Source organism: Myxocyprinus asiaticus, chromosome 26 (assembly GCF_019703515.2).
Source record: "Myxocyprinus asiaticus isolate MX2 ecotype Aquarium Trade chromosome 26, UBuf_Myxa_2, whole genome shotgun sequence".
NCBI lineage: Eukaryota > Metazoa > Chordata > Actinopteri > Cypriniformes > Catostomidae > Myxocyprinus > Myxocyprinus asiaticus.
Window position 1 is genome coordinate 1,996,194 of NC_059369.1, and position 15,126 is coordinate 2,011,319.

At 38.5% G+C, this 15,126-nt stretch overlaps 1 protein-coding gene across 7 annotated transcripts in view; it reads left to right on the forward strand.

Annotated features, from left to right (window-relative positions):
* Positions 1–15,126, forward strand: part of ppfia1 (PTPRF interacting protein alpha 1) — a 127,419-nt gene that overhangs the window by 104,311 nt on the left and 7,982 nt on the right. For 4 of the 7 annotated variants that reach the window (XM_051656139.1, XM_051656140.1, XM_051656144.1 and 1 more), the window contains 6 exons: positions 948–974; positions 2,712–2,887; positions 10,315–10,412; positions 10,492–10,667; positions 11,810–11,878; positions 11,961–12,135. In XM_051656139.1, coding sequence (XP_051512099.1) covers positions 948–974; positions 2,712–2,887; positions 10,315–10,412; positions 10,492–10,667; positions 11,810–11,878; positions 11,961–12,135 — 721 coding nt within the window. The remainder of the gene's footprint in view (positions 1–947; positions 975–2,711; positions 2,888–10,314; positions 10,413–10,491; positions 10,668–11,809; positions 11,879–11,960; positions 12,136–15,126) is intronic. The other 3 variants (XM_051656141.1, XM_051656145.1, XM_051656146.1) reach the window with 1 other exon arrangement.

A 15,126-nucleotide genomic window follows, 5' to 3' on the forward strand; every position in this document is an offset into this window, starting at 1 on the left:
AGAGAATGTTCAGCAATGGTCGCACCACATGATGTTTTCCTAATTCAGTCAAATTTACAGGCAAAAGAAATGGCCCCCACAGAAAAACAGGCATTATTTCCACACGAGGCCATTATGACCTTTATTGTCAAATTATAGATTTTTTGATAACACAGTTTTCAATATCCTTTTGAGGTCACACCAAATGATGATACATTTTGGCAACAACACACTAGCAGTTTAAAAAGTGATTATTTTCCAAAAAAAATAAAGAGTGGTGATGACCTTTAACATGTATCCTGGTGACCTTTGCATGTCACTTGAGGTCCTTAAACACTTTTCAAAATTAAATCTCAAAATGGCCTTTTTGTGTCAATCGCATTACATTATATTTCATAAAACAATCCTCCTGAGACAACAGTTATTTACAGTATGTATTATGAGGGGAATAATAATGGAATGCATCAGAGCTTTGCTCAACAATACAGAATAGATATGGAATTATTCCAAATATAAAAACATTACATTTCAAACTTTTTTGAATGCTTTTATTAAGAATTTCAAAAGAGAAGTGATGGGGGAGGGTCGCAACACATGATCTTTTAACACTTTACATGTGAACAAAATTACTTGTACATAGAAAACATTGGAAAGTTAAAATTGGTTTCATATATTTTAGAGGTACTACATATACATTCTACTGTTCAAAATATTTTAATATTTTTTTCACAAAATGAAAAAATAAAGGACAGAATAAGGCATCATGTCATTGATCCATATATGAAAATGAAAATAAAAAGCCTATTTTTGAAAGATTTTGTGAGTTTCAACCAGTATGCACATGGGTGTTTGTTAGCATGCTGTAGTGTTTTGCTGTATTTAGTCATAGCAAACAATGTGTTTGTATTTTCTACTACTGATTCACCACTAAAGCTATCTCACTCCACATGCTAACCCGATAACACCAGGAGGATGAGGAGAGCAACTGGGCTCAGGTCTGAACCTCTCAAATACACACAATTTCTCTTTCTGTTTCCAGGGTTCGTACAGGGTCTTGAAAGTTTGGAAAATGTTTGATTTTTACAATTAGGTTTTCAAGATTTAAAAATATGCTTGAATTTTGAATATGTTCCTTGAAAATGTTTGATTTTTCCTTAGGTTGACTTTTATAAAAGCTCCAAAATTATTCAGAATTTTAAATAAATGAGTGCATGTGTGCCGCTCCACATCTTGCTTTGATGTTGTGTGCACATGCAGGTTTCACTGGTAGTGAGTGAAACGATAGAAATACCTGCATCTCCTGCTTCCATCAACGTTTTTCAATGTCAGCTGGCTATAAGAGAGGACATAATATATGTCTTTGCTGAGGAGAGATCAACAACAAGGCATTCATATGTCTGCAAAAAAGTATGCAAAAAAAAAAGATAAATGGATGTTTGCACTTATCAGCCCTCATCGGCCATTCTGAATGTGTAAGAGACAAAGATTTCATTAAAAGTTGAATTTACTTCAGTATTTACAATCAATATGTAAAACCCAGAGCTGGATTTACGCACGGTCTTACCTTGGCTGCAGCCCAGGGCCTCGGGTTGTAGGGTAGCCTCAAATAGTTTATGCGCAGTGGAAGCGGGGCGGAGTGGGAGCGTGATTTCTCCTGAATGGAGGAGTGCTTTTTCTGGAAGTCAGAGCATCAGACTGTATTCTCTTTTTCAGTGAGTGCTCCAGTATCGCTCCATCATGAGCATGACATGTCATCTAACTGAATGGTCAGAAAGAAAGATGGATTGTCAGATATTATAAGAGACCAATTACAAATGCTCACTGAAAATTACAGATAGTCAGGATCTACGCAAATGTGGGGAGATAACTACCACAAGCTAATACACATTGTGGAATTTACAAAGACACATGGCCAAAAGCATGACAAAGTGCTCCGTTCACATCAGCATCACTGTATGTCTCTCTCAACCTATTCAATATTTCAAAATATTACCTTACTCAGATCACTAAGGTAATACGTTTGTATCATGGATTAGAAACAAACAGTTCAAGGAATGAATACCAAAAATGAATAAATATTTTTGCAGAACATAATAGAAGATTGGAAGATTTTTTAAAATTTTTTTTTACTGAAACCAAAGACAAAAGAAGTTCCAGGATTACCTCGTGCTGTTGACCGAATTCTGTCAGCACCCATGCACTCTTATGAAGGAAATTATTTTGCCAGTCCTTTCCAGTCTCATCAGCTGATTTGAAAGAAAATGTTCCCTATATGCTTACCATTTTACATAAAAAATGTTTTGAATGAAATAGGGAATATGGGTGAATGACTGGGGTATAGTATTGCGCTACAAATAAATATTATCCATCACTCAGATGGAATTACTTGTAAAATTTCCATAATGGGCTGAGTTTCCCAATAAAGTTGCAACTAAAACATTTAAGGTCATACTGTCATAGACTACCTTGGTTTCCTAAATGCTATGCTGTAATGATCAATCAAAATAATAATTCATTACTACATCCAAGCAAATTCTGCTCATTCAGTGCTTGAATTTTGTTTTTTTAGACTTATTTCCATGATTTTGTTTTGATGCCCTGTAACGTTATGAAGGGCTCTTTATATTTTGTATTTTTATGTTAGACATTGGCCTAAATTTGATGTTTTATCTTTATTTTGCCATTTGAGATTAATGGATATGCATTTATGTTGTGTTTCTTATTTTTTCCAGACTCTAGCATATGGTGACATGAATCATGAGTGGATTGGTAATGAATGGCTGCCCAGTCTCGGGTTACCTCAGTACCGCAGTTACTTCATGGAGTCGCTGGTAGACGCTCGTATGCTGGATCATCTGACCAAGAAAGACCTGCGCAGTCAGCTCAAAATGGTGGACAGTTTCCATAGGTCAGTCACGTTTGACATGATTCTTATCGTGTCTATCCATTTTTGTCTAAATAAAGCTTAACAGTGCCCGCCCACTTTTTCAGCCGTCCTGGTTTTGGAAGTATTTTCTCATTGGGATTTCATTAAATCCTGAAAAAGTGCCAAGTCATAAACCAAGCCAACCAGCTCTTAGGCAAATCCTACCATTACAAATTTTGAATCAAATCAAAAAAGTTTTTGAAAATTGGACAAAGAGAAATGTACAACATTTATTCATTTAGCAGATGCTTTTATCCAAAGCGAATTACAAATGAGGTGAACAATAGAAGCGATTTATCCAACAAAAGGGGCAACAGTAAAGTAAGTGCTGTAATACGAGTCTTACATAGCTTAGAGCAGTACACAAAGCAAGGACATTTTTTTTTGTTTTGTTTTTGATGAACATGAATGTAATGCGTTTCGTGTTCACGAAAAAGATGTATCTTTAGCTGCTTTTTGAAAGAGGCTAAAGACAGCAGCTCTGGTGGAATTAGGCATGTCATTCCTCCAGCGGGGAACGGTCAAGGTAAAGGTCTGGGACAGTGATTATGTGCCTCTATGAGATGGCACCATGAGGCGCTGTTCACCCGCAGAACGCAGGCTTCTGGAGGGCACATAAGTCTGAAGTAGTAAGTTTAGATAGTGGGGTGCGGATCTAGTGGTTGTTCTGTAAGCAAGCATCAATGCCTTGAACTTAAAGCGAGAAACCATTGGCAGCCAGTGCAATCTGATGAAGAGAGGCATGACGTGCTCTCTCTTGGCCTCGTTGAAGACCACTCTCGCTGCCAGTTTCTGGATCAATTGCAGAGGTTTGACAGTACATGCTGGAAGGCCTGCCAGAAGAACATTGCAATAGTCCAGCCTGGATAGAACAAGAGCTTGGATGAGGAGTTGTGTAGCATGTTTCGATAGGAAAGCCCTGATCTTCCTAAAGTTGTACGAGGCAAATCTGCACGATCGGGCAGTCCTTGCGATGTGGTCTGTGAAGTTCAACTGATCGTCAAAGACAACTATAAGATTTCTGGCTGTCCTGGATGGTATAATTGTTGACAAGTCTAGCTGAATGGAGAAGTTGTGATGAATTGCTGGGCTCGCTAGAGGCACGAGCAGCTCTGTTTTATCAAGGTTGAGTTGGAGGTGGTGATCTTTCATCCAACACGAAATGTCTGCTAGGCAGGCTGAGATCCGGGCTGCTACCATCGGATCATCAGGCTGGATTGAGAGGTAGAGTTGTGTGTCATCAGCATAGCAGTGATAGGAAAAGCCATGTGCATGAATGACGGATCCTAGTGATGACATGTATATGGAGAAGAGAAGTGGTTCAAGCACTGAACCCCGAGGCACCCCGGTAGCTAGTTGATGAGACTTAGACACCTCTCCCATCCAAGACACCCTGAAAGACCTACCTGTGAGGTAAGACTTGAACCAGTGGAGCACGGTTCCTGTGATGCCTTTTGTCGTGAGGGTTGACGGGAGAATCTGGTGGTTTACTGTGTCGAAAGCAGCAGACAGATCCAGCAGGATGAGTACGGATGATTTGGATGCTGCTCTCGCCAGTCTCAAAGCTTCAGTAACTGACAGCAGGGCAGTCTCTGTAGAGTGTCCGCTTTTGAAGCCAGACTGGTTGCTGTCTAGCAGGTTGTTCTGTGTAAGAAAAGATGAGACTTGGTTGAACACGATTCGTTCAGGTGTTTTAGCAATGAATGGGAGGAGGGATACTGGTCTGTAGTTTTCTAAAAGTGCAGGGTTTAGGGTGGGTTCCTTAAGCAGTGGGGTTACCTGAGCCTGAATAAATGCGGTGGGAAAGATACCAGTCAGAATATATGTATTAATGATGTGAGTGATTGCAGGTAAGATTGAAGGAGAAATGGCTTGACGGAGGTGGGAGGGGATAGTATCAAGAGCGCAGGTAGTATGATGGCTGGAAAGGAGAAGTTTGGAGACTTCCGCTTCTGAGAGGGGAGGGAAAGAAGGAAGAGTGAGTGTGTGTGATGTTAATGTGTGTTCGTGGGTTTGTGGTGTGGAGAATTGACAGCTGATGGTTGTTATTGTATCTATGAAAAATGTGGCGAAGTCATCAGCTGTTAGAGATGATGTGGGAGGCGGAGGAGGTGGCAAATGAGAGAGGAAAAAGTTTTGAAATGTGTGCTAGTGTCAGAAGAATTGTTAATTATGTTGTGATGGTATGATATTTTTGCAGTGGAGACGTTAGCATTGAAGGAAGAGAGAAGTGACTGATACATATTTAGGTCTGCAAGATCTTTCGATTTGTGCCATTTGCTCTGAGTTTAGAGCGATGTTCATGGAAAGCATTGGATAGCCAGGTGGTGGAGAGTGTAGCACGGGCTGGCCTGGATGAGATGGGACAATTGCTATCTAAACAAGATGTTAAAGTGGAGAATAGAGAGTTAGTAGCATTATTTTCATCAAGTGAGGAGAACTGGTTAGAGGAAGGAAGTGAGGATGACACCATAGAGGAGAGACGGGAGGGCGAGAGTGAGCATAGGTTACGCCGAAAAGAGACCTGAGGAGGAGTGTGTGTTGCATCAGGTGTCAAGTTAATGTTGAAATGACATGTCTTTCATAAGGGGATGAACTACAATCCAATGAAGCATTGCAAATAATGTAATCAAATGAAAAATATGAAAACTATTGATTTAAAGTTGTTTTAAAGTAAATAAACAATAGATTTGTATTGTTTTGCCAAATATTTATATATACACAAATATACAGGTGCATCTCAATAAATTAGAATGTCGTGGAAAAGTTCATTTATTTCAGTAATTCAACTCAAATTGTGAAACTCGTGTATTAAATAAATTCAGTGCACACAGACTGAAGTAGTGTAAGTCTTTGGTTCTTTTAATTGTGATGATTTTGGCTCACATTTAACAAAAACCCACCAATTCACTATCTCAAAAAATTAGAATACATCATAAGACCAATAAAAAAAAACATTTTTAGTGAATTGTTGGCCTTCTGGAAAGTATGTTCATTTACTGTATATGTACTCAATACTTGGTAGGGGCTCCTTTTGCTTTAATTACTGCCTCAATTCGGCGTGGCATGGAGGTGATCAGTTTGTGGCACTGCTGAGGTGGTATGGAAGCCCAGGTTTCTTTGACAGTGGCCTTCAGCTCATCTGCATTTTTTGGTCTCTTGTTTCTCATTTTCCTCTTGACAATACCCCATAGATTCTCTATGGGGTTCAGGTCTGGTGAGTTTGCTGGCCAGTCAAGCACACCAACACCATGGTCATTTAACCAACTTTTGGTGCTTTTGGCAGTGTGGGCAGGTGCCAAATCCTGCTGGAAAATGAAATCAGCATCTTTAAAAAGCTGGTCAGCAGAAGGAAGCATGAAGTGCTCCAAAATTTCTTGGTAAACGGGTGCAGTGACTTTGGTTTTCAAAAAACACAATGGATCAACACCAGCAGATGACATTGCACCCCAAATCATCACAGACTGTGGAAACTTAACACTGGACTTCAAGCAACTTGGGCTATGAGCTTCTCCACCCTTCCTCCAGACTCTAGGACCTTGGTTTCCAAATGAAATACAAAACTTGCTCTCATCTGAAAAGAGGACTTTGGACCACTGGGCAACAGTCCAGTTCTTCTTCTACTTAACACAGGTAAGACGCCTCTGACGTTGTCTGTGGTTCAGGAGTGGCTTAGCAAGAGGAATACGACAACTGTAGCCAAATTCCTTGACATGTCTGTGTGTGGTGGCTCTTGATGCCTTGACCCCAGCCTCAGTCCATTCCTTGTGAAGTTCACCCAAATTCTTGAATCGATTTTGCTGGACAATCATAAGGCTGCGGTTCTCTCGGTTGGTTGTGCATCTTTTTCTTCCACACTTTTTCCTTCCACTCAACTTTCTGTTAACATGCTTGGATACAGCACTCTGTGAACAGCCAGCTTCTTTGGCAATGAATGTTTGTGGCTTACCCTCCTTGTGAAGGGTGTCAATGATTGTCTTCTGGACAACTGTCAGATCAGCAGTCTTCCCCATGATTGTGTAGCCTAGTGAACCAAACTGTGAGACCATTTTGAAGGCTCAGGAAACCTTTGCAGGTGTTTTGAGTTGATTAGCTGATTGGCATGTCAAAATATTCTAATTTTTTGAGATAGTGAATTGGTGGGTTTTTGTTAAATGTGAGCCAAAATCATCACAATTAAAAGAACCAAAGACTTAAACTACTTCAGTCTGTGTGCATTGAATTTATTTAATACACGAGTTTCACAATTTGAGATGAATTACTGAAATAAATGAACTTTTCCATGACATTCTAATTTATTGAGATGCACCTGTATAAGTAGTTTGAGAGTGAAGGAAGACCAGTAAAGTGTGTCATGGGAGTGGGCTGTTGCTGCAGAGCTTGTTTGGTGGGCTTTGTTGGCTGCGATTCTCTGTTTGATAGAGCTTTTCTCTTCAGGCTTATGGGTTGTGATGTTCTTCACCAGGAATTAAGATATTAAACACACACACACTTATACAAGTCAGTGTTGTTGTGTCTCATGAGACGGGTTGCTCAAAACAAACAGGAATTTTCATAGTGCCACAGAGACAGTGTTTACGGTTTTCAAAGAAATTAGCCTATGAATGGCTTACCATATTTTCCAGAAATAAAGTCGCACCTGGTCAAAATCGTGTTGAGAGAGAAAAACAGTTGCATCTATGTATAACTCGCACTGACAGAGGTTGTATGCGGCTAGCACTAGGACCGCCTGACTTCCCTTTAGCCACTCAGTAGCATGTCAACATTCGCTCCATGAAGATTACCTCAGGATCTACGTATCGTATCACGCAATATTAGGCCTTGTTTTAATCGAGCTTTTGCTTTAAGTACTGTATTTTCCAGGATATATGTCAAGTTTTTTTTTCATCATCTGAAAGGTCCCTCGACTTATAGTCCTAAGTGACTTATATACATAATTTCTACATAATTTTGCCAGTTAAGAATATTTTGCCTTTACGAAGTACTTTATGCAACCAGTTTAAATGTTTTGTCCATCATAACAAACTCTAGTCTGCTGTCAAACGCAACTCCTCACATGCCCACATAATGATGTTTCATCACACTCGTAGTAAAAACATTCAGTCAGTGAAACAGATTATTAATACATTGCTGTGGCGGTGGCCGAGCGATGAGGGACGGCTGGGGGAGAATGATCGCAATCAGCCGGGAGAGGGATAAGGTGGAACCGGAGCTGTAGTTCAAGAGAGAGATGCACGATGCCTGTCTCTGTGTGTGTGTGTGTGTGTGTGTGTGTGTGTGTGTGTGTGTGTGTGTGTGTGTCTTTATGTTTATACGTAGCTGGCTGAAAAGCAGTGCATGTTTTTGTTTTGTTATACACTGAAAAGTGTTTATTAAATGTCTTATGTGGATTGTTCACCCAGTCCACATTGAGAACCTGATTTGCCACAGTTGCAAAGAGGGTTGCAAATATCAGAAATATCCACAGTCGCTAGTGTTAATAAATGAATAGAATACAACAGGCATATTGTTTTACTCAGACTAAAAGCTGTTTATTTTTTTCACAGCATTGAGTTACAGATGTTTTAAACAGATGTGGCTTACTTGTTACATTTCTTTCATGAAACTTTGTTGACTTTTGAATAACTTTTCATGAAAATGAGAAACTGTTACACACGATTACTTCAAGCAAATTTTCCTGTTTAAAACTAGCCCAAAAACACGTGATACGATGTGTAGATTCGGTCTGACGAGCCCGATCCAAATCCGATACTGCATGTTGGTCATTGACGTTACTGTCAAGCTCAAATAATGATATAAATAACCTTCAAATCACCATTAAAGAAGTCCATATAGCTAGTGCATTTTATTCAGGCTCTTACAGTCATCCAAAAGCTTTGTGAATTGCAAAAGTCTGTGTTTAATAATAAATATACAGTCAGCATGTACAGCTAAGTAGTCTCTGGTACCACACATTACTGAACAAGTGCTGCTCAGCGCAATATGTGGTCGCTCCACACAAACTCCATCTCAGATGTAGATGATCAGTAGTTCGGTCCGCCTATAATGTGTCACTAATGTATAGTAAAATTATTATTATTATTATTATTACTAGAAATTACAATAAAAACTAATTGGGTTCCAAAAATTACTGTGTGATTGAAAGTGGAATGATATACTAATAAAACTAAAATGAAGTAAATAAATAAATAACACAGAGAGAGAGAGAGATCTGAAACATTAACAAGTCCAGATACAAGTTGAAATGTTTAAAGAGAACTGGCTTCTTTTCTACTGAAGACTTTCACTGGAATTACTGTTATTTTTGCTGCTGCATCTTGCAGACTAGTTAACAATGAAGTTTTGCACATGCTCTTATGTAATTGTTTTTTGTTTTCCTATTTTATAATGAAATAATGTATTGTTAGAGGTTTTTGTTTCTTTACACAAAGAGTACTCCCAATCAGTTCCACACAGTGAATTATAGATGTTCTAAACTCATTAAGAAAAAAACAACACTGGTATTTAACTGATAGTTCAGGTATCAGGATCGGAAGAGAAAAATGGTATCGTTCCATCCCTAGATTTTGACCCAGTGCGGCTTATAGTCAGGTGCGATTTTATTTCTGGAAAATAGGGTAATAATGTGTAACTGTTTTTTTTTAATTATTATTCTGTTTGTTTCATGAAAAAAAATGGGACACATAAGCCACATCTGTTTAAAACGCATGTAACTAATTGCTGGATACAAATAAACAGTCTGAGTAAAACAATATGCCTGTTGTATTCTATTCATTTATTAACATTAGCATCTGTCAATGGATATATTTCTGATATTTGAAACCCTGTTTGCTATGCACTAATTGTTCAGTTCTTTGACTGAATATTTACTATGAGTGTGATGAAACGTCATTTTGTGGACATTTTGTGGGTTACGTTTGACAGCGGTCTAGAGTTTGTGAAAACAATAATGTTATGATGTGACAGAGTATTTAATCTGGTTGCATAAAGTACTATGTAAAGGCCAAGTACTCTGAATGGGCATCTTTAAAACGCTACAACCATCTCTGACTAATGTTTTCATATGTTTGTATGCATACTGTATGTTTTTTTTGGTATGCGTGGGATTAACCGGCTATCAATTACATATAAATTATGTATATAAGTCGCAGGATATTTCAGACGATGGAAAAAATATTTTTTATTGTATTTTGGAAAAAACGGTACTTTTACAGTATAGTAGTCTTTACTTATTAAGCTGGGATAGGAGAAAGTATTTTAAAAACTTTTTATACATAATTATATTTTTATACAAGTTTATATTTTCGCTTAATTTTCTCTGTGGAGAAAACAGAACAGGTGTATGTGATGGGTTGATCCATGTAAACGCCACTAACTTTATATTTGTCTATCTCTCTTGTGTCTTATAGGAACAGTTTTCAATGTGGAGTCATGTGTTTAAGACGACTGAACTACGATAGGAAAGACCTCGAGTGCAGACGAGAGGAGTCGCAGCTTGAAGTCAAAGGTGATTGTGTCATCTTTTTTCTCTGTTTAGATGTGACTGGGGTCATGGCAGTGTCATTTAAATGCTTCTCACATAGCAGATGTGCTGGTGTGGACTAATGAGCGTGTAGTATGCTGGGTTCAGTCCATTGGGCTGAAAGAGTATGCTGGAAACCTTCATGAGAGTGGTGTCCATGGAGCCCTCATCGCCTTGGATGAATCCTTTGACCACAATGCCTTGGCTCTCTTACTGCAGATTCCTACACAGTGCGCACAGGTAACACACGTCACTGAGTACATAACGGTCATTTAATCTGTTTCTATGACATTGGATCGTACATGATTTTGTTTTTGTGCAGGGCTTGAAGGTGATGCATCGACAACCCCACCCTATATTTTGTTATGTTGGAAAATATATATTTATATATATTTTTTTTAAAGATACAAAATATTTTTTGTAACAACAAACCTCTTGCGGATGTATATTCTACTACACATTGTCATATGAACAATCAGTCATTAATTAGACTTAAGTATTTATCCATAACTTTCAAAATGTGTATTTTAACATTGCTTACAAAAAGAATGCACAATACAGCAATGGAGCTTCAGTTTGCAAGTGAATCGTCTGAGGTAATTCAGTTTATGATTTAGATAGATGACTGCTGTGTTTGATTCAGGCTCATTCTCCAATCATTTTGACTGATTCATAAAAAAAAGAACCACACCAAATGAGGTGTTCATTCAGGAGTTGGACAGCACATTGCGCTGTATATTCACTATTGCATTGCACATTTGAGTAAGTGAGGACAACTCGATGGAAAGTTGTGTTGAATGTTAGGAATGGGTTATGAAGGTCTGCTAGTTGTCCAACAATGGAATTGATTTGTGAGGCTTAGTTTATCTAGATTTTTTCTTGGCATGCTGACAATGTGCTGTTGTTAGACAGTTTGCATGACATGGCTTTTGGCCATTGAGTCACATGTCACACTTTTTATTTTTTTTAAGTGGTCCGGAGCGAGTGTTGTATTTTACTGGTCAAATGGTGTGTCAAGAGAAAAATGACATTTACTGCATTCTGTTGCGCTCCATCAACCTGATTTGGAACGCAAGAACAAGTCATATGTTAATGCCCTCCAAAAAAACGTGATCAGGGTCAGATGAACCCAAAGGCAGCCTAATTATACAGGCCTTCTTTATGACATTTAGTTGACTAATCATTCAGGCAGTCTGCAAACAAGTCAATTTTGAAAGCGTGTAGTTTTGCACATCCCTATTGACTATTTATCATCAATATATTTTTTGTCTCTTCACATTCAATTAAAAAGATTTGATAACTTAATATATTAAGAATGAAATGTATTGGCTTTTATTATTGCAGAGGTGTAGGAAACATTCAGATCTGTGTTCATTTTGTAGGCCAGAGCATTACTGGAGCGAGAGTACAATAACCTACTAGCTGCAGGAACAGAGAGGAGACTAGAGGAGGTGAGTGGGACATCAGATTCATCCGCCATATAATTTCACACCTGAATGCTTCACATCAGAGTGATTTTACCCTTCATCGTAGGACGATGACAAGAACTTCCGGCGTGCTCCGTCCTGGAGGAAGAAGTTCCGGCCCAAAGACGTGCGCGGACTGAGTGTGGGCTCTGCTGACACGCTTCCTGCGAGTTTTAGGGTGACCAGCAGTGGCCCATCGTCTGCTGCCCTGATGGCTAAGAAACCACAGCTGGATGGTCCAGGTGCCATCAACACTTGATTATGCTCATCTGCTTCCATTTCTGCAGCTCTGTATGCTAATGTAGAGCAGGGCAGTTTGACTGTAGAAATGTGTCATCCTGTAAAGATTCAGCTATACTGACAACACTGAAAAGTGAAGGCCCTGTTTCCACCTGGCATTAAGAAGCGTTTTCGGTTATCCGATCACAAGTGGTCACAGGAGGATTTCAAAAGGAAGGGTCTCTAATTTCATGACGACCTATTAAATCACTATGTCATTGTGTTACTGCATGATAACAAACCGCAAAAAATTAATAAACGAAGAAAACATGAAAAAACCTGCTGCACTGTTTCTACCAAATGCAGGTGGAATTCAATCAAAGTACAAATGCAACATTGAGCAAAATTCTCTGTTATTGTAGTAGAGTACCTGTATTGACCTGAGCTTCAGATGTGTGTCTTTCTCATCTGTGTCCCCGCTTGTTGATATCAGACACACTGAAGAAGATCCGTGAAGTTCTCGTGCTTGTACAGTTGAAGTCAGAAGTTTACATACACCTTAGCCAAATACATTTAAACTCAGTTTTTCACAATTCCTGACATTTAATTGTAGAAAACATTCCCTGTCTTAGGTCAGTTAGGATCACTACTTTATTTTAAGAATGTGAAATGTCAGAATAATAATAGTAGAGAGAATGATTTATTTCAGCTTTTATGTCTTTCATTACATTCCCAGTGGGTCAGAAGTTTACATACACTTTGTTAGTATTTGGTAGCATTGCCTTTAAATTGTTTAACTTGGGTCAAATGTTTTGGGAAGCCATCCACAAGCTTCTCACAATAAGTTGCTGGAAATTTGGCCCATTCCTCCAGACAGAACTGGTGTAACTGAGTCACGTTTGTAGGCCTCCTTGCTCGCACACGCTTTTTCAGTTCTGCCCACAAATTTTCTGTCAGATTGAGGTCAGGGCTTTGTGATGGCCACTCCAATACCTTGACTTTGTTCATTACTTCAAGCCATTTTGCCACAACTTTGGAGGTATGCTTGGGGTCATTGTCCATTTGGAAGACCCATTTGCGACTGAGCTTTAACTTCCTGGCTGATGTCTTGAGATGTTGCTTCAATATATCCACATAATTTTCCTTCCTCATGATGCCATATATTTTGTTAAGTACACCAGTCCCTCCTGCAGCAAAGCACCCCCACAACACCCTAATGCTTCACAGTTGGGATGGTGTTCTTCGGCTTGCAAGCCTCACCCTTTATCCTCCAAACATAACAATGGTCATTATGGCCAAAGAGTTAAATTTTTGTTTCATCAGACCAGAGGACATTTCTCCAAAAAGGAAGATCTTTGTCCCCATGTGCACTAGCCTGGCTTTTTTATGGCAGTTTTGGAGCAGTGGCTTCTTCCTTGCTGAGCAGCCTTTCAGGTTATGACAATATAGGACATGTTTTACTGTGGATATAGATACTTGTCTACCTGTTTCCTCCAGCCTCTTCACAAGGTCCTTTGCTGTTGTTCTGGGATTGTTTTGCACTTTTCGCACTAAACTTAGTTCATCTCTAGGAGACAGAATGCGTCTCCTTCCTGAGCTGTGTGAAGGATGCATGGTCCCATGGTGTTTATACTTGTGTACTATTGTTTGTACAGATGAAAGTGGTACCTTCAGGTGTTTGGAAATTGCTCCCAAGGATGAGCCAGACTTGTGGAGGTCCACAATTTATTTTCTGAGGTCTTGGCTGATTTCTTTTGATTTGCCCGTGATGTCAAGCAAAGAGGCACTGAGTTTGAAGGTAGGCCTTAAAATACATCCACAGGTACACCTCCAATTCAGTACTCCTATCAGAAGCTAATTTGCAATTTGTCTAAAGGCTTGACATCATTTTCTAGAATTTTCCAAGTTGCTTAAAGGCACAGTTAACTTAGTGAATGTAAACTTCTGATCCACTGGAATTGTGATAGTCAATTAAAAGTGAAACAATCTGTCTGTAAACAATTGTTGAAAAAATTACTTGTGTCATGCACAAAGTAGATGTCTTTAACGACTTGCCAAAACTATAGTTATTAAATAATATTAAATCTGTGGAGTGTTTAAAAAATTAGTTTTAATGGCTTCAACCTACACTACCAGTCAAAAGTTTTGAAACACCCATTTTTTCATATTTTTTTTTTTTTTTTTTTTTTTTTTCACATTTTAGAATAATAGTGAAGTTATCAAATCTATGGAATAACAGAAATGGAATTATAGGAATTATGTTGTGACTAAAAAAAATAGATAAAAAAAAAAGTTATATTTTAGCATCTTCAAAGTAGCCACTCTTTGCTTAGAATTTGCAGAAACGTCCTCTTGCCGTTTTCTCAACCAACTTCTTGAGGTATCACCCTGGGATGCTTTTTAAACAGTATTGAAGGAGTTCCCATCTATGTTGGGCACTTATTGTCTGCTTTTCTTTATTATTTGGTCCAAGTCATCCATTTTAAAAACTTTTTTTTTTTTTTTTTTAAATAAAATGTTAGTTTTATAATGAAATAAATTAATATGATGGCACAATTATATTTTTGTCTACAAAACTAATTTCAAACATTTAAGCATACGCCTTCAGATCAAAAGATTTTTAAGATCATGAGGAACATTTCAGTCAAGTGACCCCAAACTTTTGAACGGCAGTGTAAATGAATGTAAACTTCTGCCTTCAACTGTATATATACTCGCTTTTTCAAAATTTCAGATCGTATGGTTATTTCCTTTTAACATTAGCAGCAAAGTTTAAACTCTTTTCTTAGCACAGCGGTTGACTGACAGATGAGGGGTGGTGCTTCGCTTCTGTCCGCATTTATGTACGAAATAGCATTTCACACCTCCAATGTGATGTGGACCTATGTTTTTTTTTAACTACCTCTGTATGTGGTTTTAGTGATCTGATCACAAAAACGCTTTGGACCCCCGTCCCTCCTTTTCTTAAAAAAAAAAAAAGCAGAAATTTGGTTACAGTGAGACACTTACAATGG